The following is a 21,913-nucleotide window of genomic DNA, read 5'->3' on the forward strand; positions in this document are numbered from 1 at the left end:
AACAAAGGGCAATAACTAAAAAGAAAATACACCTAGGGTTGTGGTTCTTGTGCACTTGCACTTCTCCTCAATGAGAAATATCTGTATATGAACTTTGAAGTAAATACTTCATAAATATATTTTTAAATTATGCTCCGCACAAGATTGCCAGGACGAACACATACACACGCCTACCATTACTATAACCCCTACATAACATTCTGTATGATCTGCAGCATTTGTTGGCATATTAAATTTTAGCAATTTAATATTGTTTTTGTATTAAGCGCAAAAAGTCTGATTCTTATTACAGCCTGTAATTCAGACTTAAAGTTGTGATTAAAGGTATAACAGCTTATAACCGAGGAAGAAGGGTCTTTAGATTTGTTAAAATATGACCAAGAAGGGTATTGGAGGCAAAAAATTGTTTACTTCCTAATGGATTTTTTTGCACTTAAATACAGAGTAATGAGGAACTGTTCAGACTCAGATCCAGACACTCTACAATGATTCTATGCTTGATATTTCACGAAATGGAATTTGAAACAAGAGCATAGAGTTAGAAGGGTTTTTAGATTTTTGAAACATGGCCATGTTTTAATTGAATTTTGACAGAAGTTTTATTACATTCTGATTTTGAAATTTCTAGTTTTCTCTTTTTTTATTTTCTTTCCTATAAATATAACACACTGTTTGAGGTTTCAACAGTCTTGCTTAAATTAATACTCATTTGCTTATAGATTGTCTTAAGTTTTTAAAATGGTCTACTTTCACTTAAAACACAAGAATACTTAGTACAGGTATATTGATCACTTAAGCATATTCTTAAATTTCAATCTATCATATACTGCTTTGTATACAATATAATTTTGACTGAATTTTATTAATCCATTGTAAACACCAATCCATATGTTTGAAGCCTCACGCCATAGAAATAACTAAGATTTATACATTATTAGGATTTAATACCATGTTTTAAGCATAACAAAACATAGAAAGTGTACAAAAAAACTTACTAAACATACAGTGTAACTGTGAACAGATCTTGACTAACGTTAAACTTATTCCATGGCCTCCATCTTCGATACTGAACACAACATTTTTTTTAAACATAAATGGTAATTTGTATCTGACAAACTATACTGCATCATCTGATAGCAAATTTCTATAAAAGTTGGAGTATATTAAATGTAAGAGACTGTGCTGCAGTTATAAATGTTGAATATAGCAAAAGGATTTCCTTGATTTATAAGATAGGTTTGAACTATTTACACTGCAGCATAAAATCAAAAGAATATAAATACATAAAAATACTTATGCATGTACTAGGGAAATATGTTGTGTAATGATATAAATGTTATACAGAAGGTAATGAATATCAAAGGAAAAGCAATCCCTGTATGTAATGCTCATTCAATTTCCAGGCAAAAAGCTGAGTGTTGTTGGAAAAAAAAGTATCACCATGTATCACAATATTTCCACCACTAATCATGATTTATTGTTTGAAAATAATACAAAGAATTTGTGAATACTTCATCAAAAGTAAGCTTATTTCTATCAAAATTTCACTTTTGGCCATCTTTTTTCATGTTTGACAAGTTAGTTATTTGTCTTTGAGTAACTTGGCCTTTGATTACCTTTTCAACTTTGACAACCAATAATAATAACAAGAGCTGTCACAGAGACAGCTTGCTCAACTATTTGGCTGCTTTTCAGTGTAAGGATTGAAAAGTTTTGGCGAAACATGCATGGATCACTGTTAGATTAGATTTCAATGCAATACATGATGTGCTGAGATATTAACATAAATGTGGTTACATGGAAAATTTAAGTCTAATAATAAAGGGTCATTATTTGCAAAATACAGTTATCTAACTTGGTTATTCAATTACGTTGGGTGGTTGAATACCATTGTATAAAGTCTCAATGCAAAACATCAAGTAGTTGCTAAGATATTATCCTATGTGTGCTAACATGCAAGACCTTAACCAGAATTTCTAAGTCGCATAATAAAGGGGCAAAAATTATAAAATATGAAAAATAGAGTTATCTTACTTGATTAAAGAAGAAGTTAAATGGTTGGGAGCCTGTGTGTAAAGTTTCAATGCAATACATGATGTATTCGCTGAGGTATTGACTTAAAAGTAGTTACATGCAAAACCTTAACCAGAACTTCTATGTCAAAAAAGGGGCCATAATTTGAATTTAATGCAACCTAGAGTTATCTAACTTGGTTAATAAAGTAGGATGGATGGTTGAGTACCATTGTTTCAAGTCTCAATGCAATACCTCAAGTAGTTGCTGAGATATTAACCTATGTGTGCTTGCACGCAAAACCTTAACCAGAATTTCTAAGTCGAATAATAAAGGCCTATTTTTTGCATTAAATGCAAACTAGAATTATCTAACTTGGTTAATTATATAGGTCGGATGGTTGAGTACCATTGTATAAAGTCTCAATGCAATACCTCAAGTAGTTGCTGAGATATTAACCTATGTATGCTTGCACACAAAACCTTAACCAGAATTTCTAAGTCAAATAATAAAGGCCTATTGCTTGCATGCAAAACCTTAACCAAGGTGTGACGCCAATGCCGATGCTGACGCTTGGGTGAGTAGTATAGCTCATCATATTCTTATATAGTCGAACTAAAAAACAGGTACTTTCAAACAATGTAATAAATAAACAAATATTTTACAGTACTAATGGAAAAATATTATTTGTTCAATAACCAAGAAAAATACAAAAATCAAAATGGGCTGAAATGTTTCATGATGTTGAAGTGTTAAAATATATTGTATTACAACAGAAAAATGTTGTTTTTCCAAATTCATACTCGTCAGTTGCAAAATCGAAAAGGACCCATTTCTTCAGAATCTTATTTGAAAATAAAGAGTATTAACCATGGCTCAGCAGTATATGAAACATATGATAATTATTAGTTATCAGTCCTTATCTGTTCTTGAAAACTTACAAAGATGCAGTTAAAAAATACAGTAACAATAATGATGGCACATAAGCCAGAGCTACAGATAAGCGTCGTAATTGGCATAAATATGCTTTAAAAAGTTCTAATTTCCAGATAATATCAAACATCTGTGTGTAGCAGTACAAATGCAAATTGTTATAAGGGCGTACCATTACTACAATCAATTTACGACTGCTTCGAGAACAACAATTTTGACTGCATCTAAGATGGCCAGTACACAGTGTACATTCACTTCAACTCCTACGCAATGATTTCTCTTGCTGAAAGTTATGTTTTTGTATTGTACAAAGGGAAGTCAGCCCTGTCAGGTGTGTTAAATTGATTCAACATTCACCCCTACATTGTACTTGATGAAATAACGTACAGGCGTACAATATATACTTTAAGTAAAAAGTCACCTGTAGCTCTGATTAACACAGTGAAAGTAAAATGTAATTCTGTACTTAACATCAATGAAACATGCATGAACACATATTTAACAAATAACTGATCTTTAAACTACCTGACAGCAATCATAAAGGATAGGTTTAGTTTTCATAAAACATATCAAATCATTTCATAACTTAATCATTTATTTTTTAATATTTTATTGTCAAATTAAAGGAATTCTGAATAGTCAAAAACAAATGTTTAGTATATGTCGGAGATTGTCCAGTATTTTATCAAATGACCAGTGAGATATTTCAATTACTTAAAGATGCACTCTTACTCCCAGATAAGATTTACCACAATTAATAACATTGCTTCAAAATTCCAAAAATGATTAATATAAAATGTCGAAAACAAGTGTTCTTATGAAAGATACCGGGTTGAATTTGAAAGAAATTAGCATAAAACAAGGTATTTCTACCTTATGGGACTACAGAAGACCACTGTAAATCGTTTACCATTCACCAATTATTTAACATTTTTGCACTTTCTGATATTAAATACACAGTTACAATCTTGTTATCAGTAATTAATAGTTTTCATAAATTATCATTTAGTATGTAGTTAAAGGTTTATCAGTCAAAATTGATGTTTGTTGTACATGTGTATGTATTGATTTTGAATAAGAGTGTCACTCTAAATATGGAACATGGTTAAGAAATGACTTAAGATGTTTTAGACACTGTTCCAGGCAACAATATAATGAAATAGCCAATATATAATATAAATCACCTTTTTACAAGTCTGTCTGATGAAATTGAAAATATAATGTGAATTGTATGTAAGTAAAACAAATATTTAGACCAGTTTTTTTTGTTTAAAATCACCAATACTCTGAAAATTATGTTAAGGTTAGCCATCCATCATTAGGATGCAAAGATGTGTTAGAGCATTTTCGATATATTGACATCGATATTATTTTCATGGTTAAATTCATATTGATTAACCATTATATTAATTTCAAATGAATTATATTTTAGAATAACACCATAATAAGGCTACTATCATGATTTCATATATTAAAGCTGCACTCTCACAGAATGAAGATTTTGACATTTGTTGTTTTTTTTGTCTTGGAACGAGCCAATTTTTGCGAAAACCCATGGAAACCAGTGATATAAGACTGGTGACAAAAAATTAGATTGCAGATTTTTATATTTAATTTCAAAAATTTATGTTTTATGCATTTTACTTAAACCGTTAATAACGGTTTAAGCAATAAAACATTCATTTTCAAACGGAAATATGAAAAATTATGATCTGATGTTGATCTGATGTTTTGTAAGCAGTCTTATATCATTAGTTTGCAGATATCTACGCAGAAGTGTGCCCTTTCTAAGACAAAAAATAAAAAAGTTGTAAAAGTGGTATATCTGTTTGAGTGCAGCTTTAAAGAGTGGTTGTAAAACAACATTTTACTATGACTATATAGCAATTAGTTATATTAATTTGTTTCTTATATAACGCAATCTCTATGTAAACAAAACTCTCTGTGAACACTTGGAATATATTCAAACCAAACATTTTGTGACTTAAAATGAAACTTAAATGAAACTTAAACTTCTTAAACTAAAATAATAAAGAGGAAAAATTATTGTAATAATGATGGATGTATTACCTTAAACAGAACAAAAATTATTAACAAAATAACAATGGTTAATACTTATCAACTAAATACTGTTTCATAACGTGTTGTTTTTTAACAATAATAAAAAAAAAAATGAAACATGTGAAATGTACATTAAAATGGCAACATTTAAATCTCTTAATACACAGGCGAAGACGACACATCCATATCGTAGGTGTCTTGCGACGAATCTTTGTTCGAGTCATTGTTCAAATGCTGACTGGTTGCTTCCTTACGACAGTTTTTACTCACACCACTGGTTCCCTCCACTTGCTTTTTCATTTCATACAAAGGGTTAACCACGTCCTCCCTGGCTGAAGCACCATGTTTGTTTGTTGAATGTGTTCGAGTTTCAATTCTTCCTGTAGTGTGATGATTGCCTGCCTTTGAATGGCCAGTAAATCTATTACTAGTAAGATTGTCAACTGATTTAGAACTTGCTTTCAATTCTTTGTTTACAAAATCAAAAGGATCGGCTGGCATTTTGCCAACAGATTTACTAAAATTTTGATTGCCAAATTCATTCGCATCGTCTTGTTTACACTGCTCAGTTTTCTTTGCATCGTGACTGTCACCTGATCGGCTCCTGGTTCGAGTCACTTGACTCTGACTAGTTACGATATCCACAGGCGATGACCTTGACCGTAAATGTATGACAGGGGTGGATAACTTTGAGACTGGCTTGTTTTCAGGCTGGGAAATATGAGAGTGATCTCTCTTGTCCGATTGCACATTATAGTAATTTTCTGTGTCTGGACACACTGCGTGCATCAGGTCGTGACCCGATACAAGGCTCGGTGAAGGCACGTCTGAGTCTGAATCATCCATACAAAGAAGCTCGTCCACCGATGGCTGCTTTATTGTCTTTGATGAACCTGATATAATGGAATGAATAATTTCATTATTTCTAAAACAAACCTTTAAATATCTTCATGCAACTGATGACTTCATAGCATTTTGATGGGTTTTTTTTACTTTATGATAAACAGTTACCATAAAAAAAAAAAAAAATTAAGTCTGTGAATTTGTTTTATGATACTGTGAAATCATTAATGTTCGTGGGGCATTAATGTTCGTGGTTTTCGTGGGTTGGGTGATCCACGAATTCAAGATCCCACGAAATGTAAACCATTTATTTACTTTTTCAATTGCCTTGTTACGTACATACTCTAGTATATTCTTTACAGAGGTCGCAGTATACAGTGTTAAAACCTGTCTCACTGTATAACTTACGATCATTATTCTGTTAATATATTAAATCTGCCTTTAACAAATAATGAACTAAATCAATTAAATGTGTTTTATGCAGCAAATGACAGTTATAAGCACGTGTTTAAACGTGTGCTGTTAATGAAAATCTCCAAGTTTACAAGATGTGCGTGATGAGTGTCCATACTCGATTTTTTTATTCAATAAAATAATTAATCGATTATTAGTATATTGAAGGTTACTAAGCACCGAACGTGACAATATACGCACCTTTTCGGTGTTTTCACAGTTTGCAAAATTCTTAATTGGCATTCAATGGCTTCCCCTATCTGTATTTATAACCAGGGTACATCTTCTTTTATTACCTTTATTCCCAATTAAATCGATAAGTGACATGGGTATATGCACTAATTGGCATGTCGTACCACATTAGCGAGTGTCATAAACCGAGTGACGTAGAAGACGGAAATCACGGGCCAGTGCGTGGATATTATGCAGACGATCTAGGACGATCGCATCTTCGATTTTTTTTTTTTTCAAATATGAAAATCCACGAATTCAAGTACCCACGAAATTGTTTTTTTTCGGCAAACCACGAAATTTCATGCCCACGAACATTAATGATTTCACAGTACTCTCTTTTGTTTCATACTAGATTAATTGCTGAATTAAGGTTGTGTAAGTACCCTTAAACAAAAAGTTAAGTGTTAAATAAAGCAAAAAGTTATTATTAAAATCTATATTGTTTTCAAAGTAATATACTGAGGAAAAGGAGGCTATTTGAAGACACCACCAAGCTATTCCAAGAATTACTTTCCCTCTGGTCTGGGGTCAAGTTTCTTTAGGTAGTCACTTTAAATCCAGGGAGGCAAATCCTTATATTCATGGCAGTCAATTCCATGAGTTTCTGCCCCAAGCTTGTGGCAGTGTTCCTTATACAGAACAAGGGGAAAATATTCTATATATACACCAACCTGTTCCATGAGTTTCTCCCCCTGAGGTGTGCTAATTATCCAAGTTTAAAACAAAAAGGGAGACCATTCCTACTTATAAACCCACCTGTTGCATGAGTTTCCTTGGTATGTGCTAATTCACAAACTTTAAATAAAGTAAGAGAGACAAATCTTACATAAACACCCCCTGTTGCATGAGTTACTACTGGTTCTTGCTAATTCTCCAATTTTAAATAAAGTAAGAGAGACAAATCTTACATAAACACCACCTGTTGCATGAGTTACTACCCCTGGTACATGCTAATTCTCCAATTTTAAACAAAATAAGGGAGACAAATCCTACATATACACCCACCTGTTACATGAGTTACTACCCCTGGTACATGCTAATTCTCCAATTTTAAACAAAATAAGGGAGACAAATCCTACATATACACCCACCTGTTGCATGAGTTACTACCCCTGGTACATACTAATTCTCCAATTTTAAACAAAATAAGGGAGACAAATCCTACCACATATAATCTGTTGCATGAGTTGCATATGTATGTGCTATGTATCCATTTTAAATGATTCAGGAAAAAATCCTATGTATTCACCCACCTGTTCCACGAGCAGCTTCCACTGGCCTGTTGCGATGCTCCAATTCCAGTTTCTTCATGATGGCCATTTCCCGTAGCTCTTCAACTTCCTTTTCAAGATCACAGCGAATGTTTTCACTCTCAAGGAAGGATTGTTGTATGTGCTGGTAAATAAAAAGGGTAAATCATAAATGCAATATTTATTAAGAAGTTAAAGGTTTATCACTCAAATTTTATATCTGTTATATATATGTGTATAGAGGTGCAAAGATTCGCTCTGATGCATCGAAAAACCAGATTAAAATTCGCCGATTCCATACAGGAACCTCAAAATTTGATATGATCTGCATATTAAGCATGCATGCAACAAAATGGCCCATTGTATCCGCATTCTAAACATGTCGACTTTTGTTACGCGGTGTGCAATTGGTTAATAGTTAATCTGGCATCTAATCAGTAATAGAGGGTCATTCTTACTAGCCTGGTAACATGGCGTTCCCACATTTAAATGATGCTTCTAAAATACTAAAGTTGGCATGTTTCGGGCTCAGCAAGGGATTTATATAAAAAGCAACATTTAAAATATACTTCGATGACGTAAGTTATCAAAATTCTGGCAGCTCAACTAATCTCATTCAGCATTTAAAAAGGAAACACCTCATCAATGTTGTATGAACGTGAAGTCCATCAAATTGTCAAATTCGACATGTACAGAAAAAACACCACACATTTATAACAGAAAATATCAGTTAATTAAAATTAAATGAATAACAAAACCATGTCATGTTTTGTTATTTATTAAAATTTTATCAACAGATAGTTTCTGTGTTAAGTGTGTGATGGTTTTTTTTTTATTTAACTTTGTAAACATGAAGTTTTGTTAATTAAAATTGTTCTTGGTGAAACACTGTCAATTGCAATGATTAAACAACCTTAAAATATACAACTAAATGTTAAATAGCAGCAATAAGTCAAACATGAATCTAATCGAAAATAATCGAACATGTTTGATATCAGAATCGATTCAAATCGAGTTTTCAGTGAATCATTGCAGCTCTAATGTGTATGTATTGATTTTAAATATGAGTGCCACTTTTAAGATATTGTGTGCAGATCCTCAGTCAGCACGAAATGCCACGTGCTAAAATGACTTGTATAATATCAAAATGGCCAACAGAAATTCAAATCTAGCAGCCTGTATTTAATTTTTGATAAAATTACGTTTAGTCTCTGTGTAATGGCACCATTCATTGTCTGTATTTTGTTCACTTGATCCACAGGATTAAAACCATCCTTTCTGAAATGAGAATGTTGCAATCAATAGATACAGTAAGGATTTAACACTTCTTGATGGCAATTGGAGTTTGTAATACTGATCTATGGTTCTAACTTAACTCTAAAAAAAAATGAGTCTCAATGGCATAACAGGGATATGATTGTACAGGTCAAGGGCTGAAACCATTTCAGCGATGGGTTTGTGGGGCCCTTTAGGCTGCTAATTTGTGTCAAAGGGGGTGAGGCAGTATGCTGCAAAAGCAACATAGGATTTTAAAGCAGCTCTTTTGAGGACTCTACTAACTTCAAATTTGAAGGAAATGAAGAGTGTAAATACTAACAACAAATGAAGTAACAACTAAACGCAACCAATTTATTTTTTAAACATGTTTTGGGTGGTCACTGGAGTTGTTAGATCCACTGAAATAGCACATCTGTCATTCTGAGTACAAATTACATCTCTGCAAAAGATATTAATAAATACCTGTCTTTGTGCTCCTCTTTAATGAGAACTTAAAGTGCAACCAATCTTTAATGAACTTACTCATAATGTCTAATAATACTGCTGTATGTCCCCCGTGTTTGTGACACGGTGTGACTGGCGTTCAGGCGGTACTCTGTGTGCGTTGTATCACCAAGGTTGATCACCGTCTCTGGGGGCTTTCTGAACACACTGCAAAAAAAGAATATAAATATGTCACATTCTTATTGAAACATGCCAAATTGTTCTAAACTGAATAAATTTGATGTAATAGATTAAAGTTATGTACTTTAAACATTACCCAACATTTGATCAAATTATTCAATTGAGAAATAGAAGGTCACACGGCCAAAAGCATCTAACATTAATTTCACCAGACAAAGATGATAATTTGCCTGGAAGACGGATAACATTTAACACTTTCTGGGACATAGCAGAGGCCAAGATTACAAACAGTCTGAAGTCTGAGTTCAAAATTGCAAAACTTCATTTTTTAACTTATTTTTGTATAACATCAAAGAATAAAGACTTTTCTTTTCAATTTAATAAATTAAGTGCTTTTATGAGTCTGTTTTTAGACTTGGACTTGAGACTGTTGTAATCATGTAAAAATTCTGCACTAACTACCGACAAGGAAAACAAAGAACTACGCAAGCAGTGGTCGAAATTAGCACAAGCCCGCAAGCCCTGCACTGGTAAAATGTCTTCCGGGCTTGCTCAAATTCTGAAATTTATATAGCAGGGCTTGTTCAAAAATATGATTCCGTGCAAAAGTATAAGAATTCGGGCTTGTTCATCCGAAAGTCTAATTTTGATGACTGCACAAGAACAAAATGGTAAATAGTCAAGGTAAGATCGATGCAAGTATGATTTGCAGTGGAAATAGTCCTTTGATATTGAAAATGACCCTACTTCCTGATCTCAGTTTCAGTGCGTTTTACGTGAGTTGTGCATTCAAACTCATCCCTGAGAACAAGCGCCCAATGGCTATCACAGAACAGAACACAAGTTTATTTCCACACATAACATCATACATATATACATCAATAAAGTAGACTATGATACACATGTAGTCCATGATCATTTTTTTTATTAAACATTAGCTTGGCGATTTAAAACTAGTTTTTTAAGGTTTTTGTTAGTTGAGATGCTTTACAGTAACATAAACATTAGCAAATGTTTAAACTCTTTTTCAGATATTACAAAAAAAAAAATCAACGGAAACAGACACTATATCAAAGGAATTTTCTACCCAAAAAATTAAATTAAGTTGTGAAATAAACATAGTCCCAGCCAATAGAAACAGAAACAGATATTTTTGTAACAGACCTAAATGATAACACACATCATACCTGTTGGCAACACAGTGCAGAAAGCAGTGGTCATGTTTGTGCAGGGATAGTGTTGGTTTATTGGTCTTTTCCGAGCAGAGCAAGAACGTGAACAGCGGGCCCTCTTTGTTCAGCGACTTTACAAGGCTAGCATGAATCAGGCGTTCACGAAACGATGGCTTTGGGCTTGAGTTGCGACGGAAACTGTACCACCCAACAATGTTCTGAAAGAGACATTTGGATAAACATGGACACAGGCTTCTAGAAGGCTGGCATTCATGTACAGAACAAGAGAAAGCTACAAACTGGAGTGGAGAAATTGAGCTGGACGCACGGATTGTGCAATTTATATATGTCAACCTTCGGGCCATAAAAAGCATTACATAAAATAGTCTAATCCAATAAATGATCAAATTCATATACAACAAGAGCTATCACAGAAACAGCGTGCTCGACTATTCCGCCGCTTTTCAGTGTAAGGATTGAAAAGTTTTGGTTGTTACATGCAAAATTTTAACCAGAAATAAAGGGCCATTATTTGCAAAATACAGTTATCTAATTTGGTTATTCAAGTAGGTTGGGTGGTTGAGTACCATTGTATAAAGTCTTCATGCAATACATCAAGTAGTTGCTGAGATATTAACCTATGTGCAGGGTTCTCAAAATGAGGTCATGCCCCCCCCCTCCCCCCGGCCTTTTTTAAAACAAGAATGCAATTTCCTGCAATCTGAGCCATTTAGGGTGCTGTTTTTCTAGGAGTTTTGAAGTGAACAACAATGCAAAATGTCGATAAAAATACTGTTTTGTACATAAGTTCACATACAATATACAGAAATGTCATACATAGCATACATTCAGAGAAAGACCTTGACAAGTCACTGTCAGTGTTTGTATCATCACTGACTAAGCCGTTTTGGATTGAAAATAGAAAAAAAGAACTCATTTCAGACCGATTTTTTAACCATTTTTTTCCCTGAAGTTTCCTGCAAACAAATCAAAATAAGAATCGATCAAATATATTAACTAAAACGAGAAATATCACGCTAACTTATGCAACAGGTCTATAATAAATGGATGATTACTCAATGGTATTTAATTACCGTAATTCACCGTAGTTCGGACACTCATATTTATTTTCAATAATAATTTATTTTGCCTACCTAATTGTCGGTCACCCAAAGGACATCAATCATAACTTTCAGAGTTACCAAGTTTCACAGACGAAGATTATTGATTTTTATCTTTACAATGCCTGACTAGATTACCAAACCATATATACCACTGTGACAAGTTAATTAGTTACGACCTATCCTAAACGATTTATTGCCTGTAGAAAGAGGAAGTGTGAAATATTTATTGGAGGATTAAAGAAACAACAAGGGCAATCAAGGGATTAGGAAAACAAAGACATGACATTTTTGTAAAACGATCTGCCAATAAACTTTGAAACTTGTACCACACTTTATAATATATAGACTGTAGGAAGCAATAATCGTACAGTTATACTTATTGAAACATCAATAAAAGTCAACACATTCAATGATATAGGTTACTAATTAATGTGATGAATTAAAGTTTGAAATGAAATACTTAAGTTACAATCTAAAACTCCACTCTGACGCATTAATCCTGCATAGCAATGTCCATGCTCTCCACGAAATCCTCGTGGGTATAACTGTGAGTTATGTGACGTCACATAATATGACTGTTTGATCTGAGGCCGATAAAATGTGTTTATTCATTTCAATGCATGTATAAAATGGTGTTTAATGGGATTTTAATTAACTTGATGAAGGATTTACACGTATAGTCGTAATAAATAAGTTTATGACAATTGATAACTACGGATAATTTAATAAGTGGTAAAATTCAAACAGGAAGAAAAAAGGCAGGTTTAAAATTTAAAAATGGTAACTTTCTATGGATGCGGACAGCAAAAAAATAATAATTAAAGGTGTCCAAACTCTAAGGTGAAATACGGTATTCATACTTATGGGTGGCTGTTTGTGGCCGAAAAAAGTCATCTATGTTATTTTTTTGACATCGGCAATGTTTTTTCTTCTAACAGGAAGCTGTGCTTGCGCATGCGCGAATTACGGAGAATTCTTACCAATACGATTTCGAACCTGAAGACTCTTACATACGCCGAAGAAAGACTAAATAATCAGCATTAAATATGTCAGAAAAAAATGTGACCTTATGGTTTCTTCAACAATTCTAACCGGCCGATTTCTGGTTTTAACTGGTCAAATACTTTATAGGCCGGCGGCCGGTTCATTTTGAGAACCCTGTATGTGTGCTTACATGCAAAACCTTAACCAGAATTTCTAAGTCAAATAATAAAGGTCCATTATTTGCATTAAATTCAAATAAGTGTTATCTAACTTCATTATTTTAGTTGGTTAGATATTTGGGAATGCATATCTAAAGTTTCAATGCAATATATGATGTATTTACTGAGATTATGACTTAAAGTTACTTACATGCAAAACCTTAACCAAGGCCGACGCTTGGGTGAGTAGTATAGCTCACCTTATTCTTCAAATAGTCGAGCTAAAAATCATGCAAGGTTTCCACTCGAACCTCAAAAGTTTGAATTCAAAAGGCAAATGTAAGAATAATGAGAAAGCATTATTCATTGTTAAAATCAAATATAAAATATCTCAAATCTAAGAGTCCCAAAGCAAATATGTGAGTCTAAGAAGTGAGAGCGCTTTGAGTTAAGGAGTTAAATATTACCCGTGTCTTGTCCCCAAGCAGTTTGGTAATCTCATCCATGTCAACCTGCCCTCGTCTGTCATGGAAAATCAGGTCATTGGGCCAGGCAACACTCTCATAAACATCTGCAAATGTTTGAAATGTTTAGCTTACTAAAAGACATAAATGATCTAATATGGCAATCATGTGGTAAGTGGGCAGTAAATAAAAATTATTGTTTAGTTTGGAGCAGGACTAGAGGCAAACAAGAGCTGTCACAGTATGTGACGAATGCCCCTGATTGTGACATTGACCTATGAACAAGGTCAGTACATGAAAAGTTGATCTTGCCTTTACATGTCAAATACATATGGCAAGTTATTTTAAATTGCCTCTAAACATAAAAAAATACCACCCATAGTTGACAACCGACACTGTTATGTCCTTATATATGCAGCATTCCATTGTGAATAAACACCCAAGTGAGACCTTGACCTTTGAGATAGGGACACGGGTCTGTCATGCGACACGTCGTCTTGGTATGTGGAACACATGTGGCAAGTTATTTTAAAATCTGTCCATACAAGGGAAAGTTACAGCCCGGACACGACAACTTATACTCTATGTCCTTATATGCAGCACTCTGTTGTGAATAAACACCTAAGTGTGACCTTGACCTTAGAGGTAGGGACACGGGTCTTGCACGTGACACGTCATCTTGGTATGTGGAACACATGTGGCAAGTTATTTTAAAATCTGTCCATACAAGGGAAAGTTACAGCTCGGACACGACAACCTATACTCTATGTCCTGATATGCAACACTCCATTGTGAATAAACACCAAGTGTGACCTTGACCTTAGAGGTAGGGACACGGGTCGTTAACGCAACACGTTGTTTTGGTATGTGGAACACATGTGGCAAGTTATTTTAAAATCTGTCCATACATGGGAAAGTTACAGCCCGGACACAACAACCTATACTCTATGTCCTGATATGCAGCACTCAATTGTGAATAAACACTAAGTGTGACCTTGACCTTTGAGGTAGGGGCACGGGTCTTGCATGCGACATGTTGTCTTGGTATGTGGAACACATGTGGCAAGTTATTTTAAAATCTGTCCATACAAGGGAAAGTTACAGCCCGGACACGACAACCTATACTCTATGTCCTATATGCAGCACTCCATTGTGAATAAGGACTAAGTGTGACCTTGACCTTTGAGGTAGGGGCACGTGTCTTGCACGCGACACGTCGTCTTGGTATGTGGAACACATGTGGGAAGTTATTTTAAAATCTGTCTATACAAGGAAAAGTTACAGCCCGGACACGACAACCTATACTCTTTGTCCTATATGCAGCACTCCATTGTGAATAAACACTAAGTGTGACCTTGACCTTTGAGGTAGGGGCACGGGTCTAGCACGCGACACGTTGTCTTGGTATGTGGGACACATGTGGCAAGTTATTTTAAAATCTGTCCATACAAGGGAAAGTTACAGCCCGGACACGAGTTATTGAGCCGGACACACGGACGGACGGAAGGACGGACGGTGCGATTTTAATATGCCCACCTTCGGGGGCATAAAAATTCTTGGATTAAAATATTCTGACCTAAAGTCATGAATACTGGATAAAGATGTTGATAAAATTCTGCATTGGGGTTTGTGTTTAACTGTTTGCAGAAAAGCAAATGAATTTAAATGTAGACAAGATTTATGTAAATTCTATTAAAAATCTTCAATAAATGATGAGGTATTTTTTCTCTATAAGATTTGACCTAGTTTTTGACTTTTAAGGAAGAACTTACGTTGGAGAAAACATCATTAGAAAGACAGCTAGCAAATAACATTAATGATATAAATTAAATGAGAATGTTAACAGTTTACATTCATACTAGTATTCTCTATGTAAAACATTACACCAAAGTGAATAGCTTGAAACCCAAATCATGGCTTACATATCTTTGTTTCCACTTCCACATTGTTTATCTGTGAATCACTGATGGTGTCCTTCACTTCACGAACCACTTCACCAAGGAGTAGCCCAACCTGTAAGTAAAAACAACATAGTTATCAACAACATTCTGTATATTAATATAATTTGGGAGGTAGTTTTCCCCCCATTACTTTTTGTTTTGCCCCATTTTGCATGGTTTAACTAAAATACACAATGTTTTTTATGTCATTATAATTATTTATCAATTAAAAGGCAAGTAAATATTTGCTAGTTTGTTTTTTTTTCTAATTGATTTGCAAAAAATAGAAAATATATTTAAACAGGGCTTACATTCAAGGAAGTTGACAAGTATATTTCTCAAAACTAGCCAAGCCCGGGTAAACCCCCGCCCTGTTGGAACGAACTGATGGTAAAATCCCCGCCAAATGCCCCCGCACCCCAAGGACCCTAAGTAAGGCACATTCTCCGCTGTATTTGGCGTGAATACAAAACCACCATATCCCCTGGCACTGCAGAGCCACCGGGATGGTAAAAACACGGTCCATTTCCCAGGACCTTGGGGGGCCGTGGTTACAATTGACTGATGCATAATTAGCAATGGTAGCCACAATAATGCGCGTATAGGGAACTTTTTTTAACATTTGGATATTCATTTTGTTCCCTAAATGCCACTAGTCGACTGTTTCATACCAATGTAAAATATATTCTTCTACTGTAACTCCAAAATGTAACTCCACAATATTTAACACGGCATTGTTAAATAAAAAACAAAAGTTATTTTTAGCCAATACCTTTCTGTTATTACACTTATGACAAATTCAGATCGATCTGTCAACAAAGCATCGCCATTTATTAACCATCTACCAGGTGCCCGTTATCATTCAACTTAAAATAATAAGTGCTGGGATCTGTCATTCTTGGCTAGGAAAACAACAAGTGGGATATGGACGCGTAGAGTCGCCAAAACAAAAATCGTCAAATGAGTAATAAACACAAAAAGGTCTTCAGAAACAGGCTTTTCGAATTTTTGACATACTTATATTGGATGCTGGCGCCTACTTCGTACGATAGGTCGGGTAACCTGACCCAGAAGTGTTTTAAGTTTCATAACAAATTAATGTGCACTTGTTACTTCAATTAAATGAAACTTCCGACTCTTTAAAAAATAGTTAATCGTAAATTAAAAGACTGTTGAAAGCGATGAAATTGGTTTTCGTGACAACACATTTATTATATTCGCAAAATGTGTTCATATGTCTGTACCTGATTGCCGAACGAAGATGAATTGTCATAAAGGAGAGAGGCAAGAATTGTTCCTGTCACTTTCACCGCCATCTTTTGAGTGCATAGAATTACTGAATTCCTCTATTGACCGGAATACCAAAAATTACCGGATTATCCAAGTTTACGATTTCAGCGAAATCTACCGGAATCCTGATAAATACCTATTAATTTAAATTTTAATGATTGTTTGCGGTGTTTTTCAATGCTTTAATAACTAATTCACCTAACGTTATATAGTCGATATATCCATATATTTAAAGTGAAAAGGATTCCGGTAGCCAGGTATGAATGTTGAACGATATTATCATGAGTATTTATCAGTCTGATTCTTAAATCAAACTCTGTTGTTCTTTTTTGTTTAAAGGGACTCGCTCATGGTTTGTAAGCTGTACTTTTCCGGATTTTGTTTTTATTCCCCTTACGAAATGAAGTGTGTCAAATCGTCGGGAGTGTTAAAACTAAGATACTGACGGCTGGAACCCTTCCACAAATGTACGCTTAAATATTGTCTTTGAAGTCAACGATTTTGTATACTGTTTCTAACGCAATGTAGCGGGATTGGTCGATTTACATTACCACGTGATGCTTCGAATGTATTTAAAAAGCGTTAAAATAGCCATCAATTTATATATATATTGTGGCAGATCCGTGGTCTAGTGGTAACACACTCGACTGTCAATCCAGGGGTCGCCGGTTCGATTCCCCACCGTACCACTAAAAATACTAATCGTCTCCCGGGAATGTTAAACGGGGGTCCCCTGTGGCAGTGCTGTATACTGGTGCACGCTTAAGAACTGGTAGCTCTAACCAGGATTACATTAGGTATGTGCACTATGCTCCAATAACATAAATTGACTTACAATATTATCGGATGTGCAAGGCCCGAGTGCGAGTATAGATAAGCTTACAAACTACCAAGTTATGAGTGCGTAGGTGTGGCCGAGTGGTAAAGATGTAGGTTTTTTCTTGACCAAACCCGGCGTGGATTCGCTCCCCGCAAAGATCAGAATTTCTTTTATACTTCCATTGTATTTTTTTCTGCAATTTCAGTACCAAAGAATAAAATAATTATTAATCTAAAAGTTTTCAGATGCATGTTCGGGAAAATTATTTTTTGACCCAAAAAAGTCACTTTAAAGTGACTCGCTCATGTTTTTGTAAAATGCACTTTTAGTAAGACGAAAATTGGCAAATTATAAGGAGTGTTAAATCTAAATACCAAAAGCTAGAACCTTTCAGCAAATTATGATATTTTCATAAGTATCGTCTTTGAAGACCACAATTTGTATTGGCGTTAATAACTGCTATGAGCAATTCGTTGTTGCGTGATTGGTTGATTGACATTATCATGTGATGTTATCAAAAAGTGTTCCCAGATGCATAACCAGAAAAACTAAATTTTGCTCCAAAAAAAATAGCGAGTCCCTTTAAAGTACCTTACATTATTTTTTTTATAAACCTTTTTTAAAGAATAACGTTACAATAATATTTTCTTGTTACGTTTTATTTCGTTGTTCTTTAGATATATATGATATTTCAGCAATTCGAGTGTCTATTTCTCATTACTCACTACTGCCATCTATTAAAACATAATTCATTGTATATTCTAGTGTGTGCACTGGGTCTTCACCAATGTATTTATCAATGAACACAATTTTACATCCCCCATCAAGCTTTTCATTAATGACACGGAGTTATAGTCACTCAGTGGTTTCCTCCAAGACATGATGTCGGGAAATTGGGCTAGTTTTCTTGTTATCCGACCTTGAAAAAAGATTCTTGTTTCTTGTATGGTGACTGAAAATGAGATACACATCGTAGAGAACACATAAAATGATGACACTTGGAATCAATAAAAAGTTAAAAACAGACCAAAACGTCCAATTTTATATGTTGCAATTGGTTTACAACACAAATAGAGTCTCGAGCTTTTGAAGATTACAATACATAGCACACACAGGCAAATGTTAACAACAGCCTAGAAGACACACTTCCATGTGCATATAGACGTAAATACACGAAAAGAAGCTCTATTTTATTGCCTCTGTAACGTATCTGTGTCTGTGTCTGTAACCAACGTATCCGTCAGACTTTATCAGTTTTGTTAAATTTGACTGCGCATACTTTGTAATTGACACAGTCTGTTTGTTTTAGTTCATAAGATACATTTAAATACAGTCAACATTTTTGTGGCGTTATAAATTAATACCTGTTTAGAAATCACTCGAAATGCGTGTTACGTATCAGTTGTTGTTGTTTTTTTGCTGCTTTTTTTAAATGGCTATACTCATGTAAAATATGTAGCCTTGGGTTGCAAATGAAAACATATTTGCTTTTCGAAAGGTGATATTAAAGCTGCTCGTATACCCCTGATATACAATGTAGTTGTGTTCAAGCCTTTCTTTCAACACCGTTTAAAGATGCCCTCTAACTTTCAAATAAGATTTGCTACAATTAATATAATTGTTTTAATACATGTATACCAAATAGATGAAATAAAGGTCGGAAAATGGTTCTTTTTAGCGTATAGGACATTCCCAACAGCCTTGCATGCCTTCGAGCCACGGCGTATTCGATGCAGTTGTGATGTCTATTGTGGTGTAAAGGTACTGGATTCGACCCCCGTCTGGGCATACACTCTTTCACCTTAGTCTTTATTTTATATGAAAACCTACACATGTATACAGTGGGGGGGGGGGCATTTAAATTCTCTCTGTCTGTTTTTAATAATATATTTTTAACCAAAGAGTTAATTAACATTGAATGTTTTAATTGTGCAAAGCTTTTCCAACTGCTGCGTGCGATGCTGCTGCTGCTGCTGATGATGAAGATGAAGATGGTGGTGATGATGATGATGATGATGATGATGATGATGATGATGATGATGATGATGATGATGATATATAAAGTCGTTCTCTCATGACCGCCCTTTTTCGTTGACGAGCTTTTTACCAAGGGTCATTGGTTCTACAATTGTAGAATTTAGTGGATTCCATTGAATTCCAGTAGTTAGGGGAATCCGGTATCTCTATGTACCGTACGTCTTCACTTTTTAAAAGACTACACCCTACTTTACAAAAGAAGAAATGTCTAAATTATTCTATCATTTCAAAGCATAATTACCATTTATTGGACTAATTTTCTTCAAGTAGCACTGGAATTTAAAAAAATCAAAATAATATGTTGCACGCGGAAGTATTAACTTATTAACCACTAGGGTTTATACATGTAACAGAAGCTTTTGCCAAGAAAAGTCGACACACTATTTTAGTAAGATTTTGACAGTATTTCTCTCTTTCAAAACATTTTCAACATGAAGCATTTCGTGTGAAAAAATAAGTAAATCTTAATATGATCTTACTGCCATTGAGGTTAAACGTACATTTTGTCAAATAGTTGATTTCCGCAAATGTCATATATTTTCGCGACTTTTTTATTTGGTCTTGAATAATCACATTCATGCAGACATCATCAAACTAGAAGGCACTCAGTTAAAGTAATGGTTTTATACAGAGCTGGTTCAAGGTTTTGACTTAAGTATGGATGCAACTTTGTGAGAGCAACTATAAAGCTGCTCTTCCTCAAAACTGGTGAATTCTATTTATCTTTTTACTCCAATATTGTCATAGCAAAGTTCACTTGGAAGCTGGTGTCATTCAATTGTCATTTAAAAAAACATACACCCATGCTATGGGATATGCATATTTATTACTGAAATGTTCAAATCAACCAGTGTCAATGCAGAAGCGTTATGATTATAACATGTCCATTATGAGTGTGCAAGCATAAATGGAAGTAGACAAGCCAATTTTCGAATCCAGTGATGTTATGTTAGCAATTTGTTTAGACTGTTCACAAAATGAATCATCATGAAAAATCTGCAAAAATCTGATTATCCTAGACCTGTTAGTTAATCAATACATATTAGTATGTGTCCTTATTCTCAATTTGTTCAGTTTATCCATGGGGTGCTCCATTGGTCAAAACGGAATAAGATTCTGACAGTCCAAAAACCTACCAACCCAAAAATGTAAAGAAAAAAATGAAACAAGTTGTCTTCTGCTCTATAACTTGATACTTGGTGCTTGAGGTTGGGAGCTTGGGATTTAATTTGCAAAAGTTACAAACATAGATTTTAATGGCATTTGGAATGGGGCCAAGTATTGGCTCCGTGAGTACCATACTAATATAGCTCTTAGTATGACTGCTATGTGTGTGCTATATTTTCAGTTTGACTACAATGATTCGGAATAATTGTTGAATTGAGCACCCCTAAAGATATGTTATAGATATTTCTCATTTTTCTAACAATTAATATGATACTACAGTCAAACGTGGTTGGATGGCCACCTGTATTAAGTGGCCACCTGTGTTACCTGGCCACTCCAAATTTCTTCTGTACGTTTTTACTATATAAATATATACATTAAGCCGCTAACTGACTAACGCATCCAAGGTCACTAACCTATGATCCAGTAAGGCCATTTTGGCACTAATTAACAGCCACTAATCCCCTGTCTCTGACACTTCCACTATTTTATTATCAAGATGTGATAATCAATTAGATAGTGTGTTTTCCAATACACAGCTGTAATTAAAAAGAAGTCTATATGGAAAAGATATGTTGGGCTCGGACATTTGTGTCATCCAATTAAATTGTGTATTACATCACAAGATAGCCCCATGTGTTTACTTACCGAGGAATTACGTTTTTAACACATTGACAAGTGTTTTGATAAAAAATAACTCAATTAGTGAAAAGATACATGAATATGCATTATTAATTACAAAGCTAATGTTCAAAAACAAACAAAGAACACCAGTTATTATGGATTTACAGTTTCCCTTTAAGTGACAAAACAAGTTGTAATTTTGACAAAGTGCACAGATTTCTATTTTTGTGAACATACATTTACTATATGCATTGTGTGTGATTTTATTTTTTTATAATGGGTAACAGCAAGACAAATCGCTAGTGTTTGACTCTGACAGAACCTGTTGAGTTTATGAATTATTAGAAGGCAGGATAATGTTGACACGTCAGGATTTATTTTCGCAATTTTGATAAGACACTGGTGTGAAGAAAATAAAAATGATGATTTTTTTTTAAAAAGTGA

General features: G+C 34.3%; 2 protein-coding genes across 2 annotated transcripts in view; one reads left to right on the forward strand and one right to left on the reverse strand.

Moving 5' to 3' along the window:
* Positions 1-923: 923 nt before the first annotated feature.
* On the reverse strand, positions 924-16,847 carry LOC128210645 (BRCA1-A complex subunit Abraxas 1-like). Its single transcript, XM_052914998.1, has 8 exons — positions 16,776-16,847; positions 15,514-15,604; positions 13,595-13,698; positions 10,877-11,079; positions 9,588-9,716; positions 8,990-9,065; positions 7,791-7,932; positions 924-5,900 (listed from the first exon to the last, which is right to left on the reverse strand). The coding sequence occupies exons 1-8, from the start codon at positions 16,845-16,847 to the stop codon at positions 5,164-5,166; spliced, it is 1,554 nt and encodes a 517-aa protein (XP_052770958.1). The 3' UTR covers positions 924-5,163.
* Positions 16,848-19,848: 3,001 nt separating this feature from the next.
* LOC128211588 (uncharacterized) overlaps positions 19,849-21,913 on the forward strand; it is a 38,106-nt gene continuing 36,041 nt past the window's right edge. The window contains exon 1 of the mRNA XM_052916561.1: positions 19,849-20,066. The gene's annotated coding sequence lies outside the window, so the exon portion shown is untranslated. The remainder of the gene's footprint in view (positions 20,067-21,913) is intronic.

Source organism: Mya arenaria, chromosome 12 (genome assembly GCF_026914265.1).
Source record: "Mya arenaria isolate MELC-2E11 chromosome 12, ASM2691426v1".
Taxonomy (NCBI): Eukaryota; Metazoa; Mollusca; class Bivalvia; order Myida; family Myidae; genus Mya; species Mya arenaria.

Coding starts and splice junctions, on each gene's coding strand:
- LOC128210645 (XM_052914998.1), bottom strand. CDS start 16,847: ATGGCGGTGAAAGTGACAGGAACAATTCTTGCCTCTCTCCTTTATGAC. Junction 9,717..10,876: donor CTGCACTGTGTTGCCAACAG/GTATGATGTGTG, acceptor CTTTTTTTGCAG/TGTGTTCAGAAAGCCCCCAG. Junction 7,933..8,989: donor CCATTACACAGAGACTAAAC/GTAATTTTATCA, acceptor TTTATTTACCAG/CACATACAACAATCCTTCCT.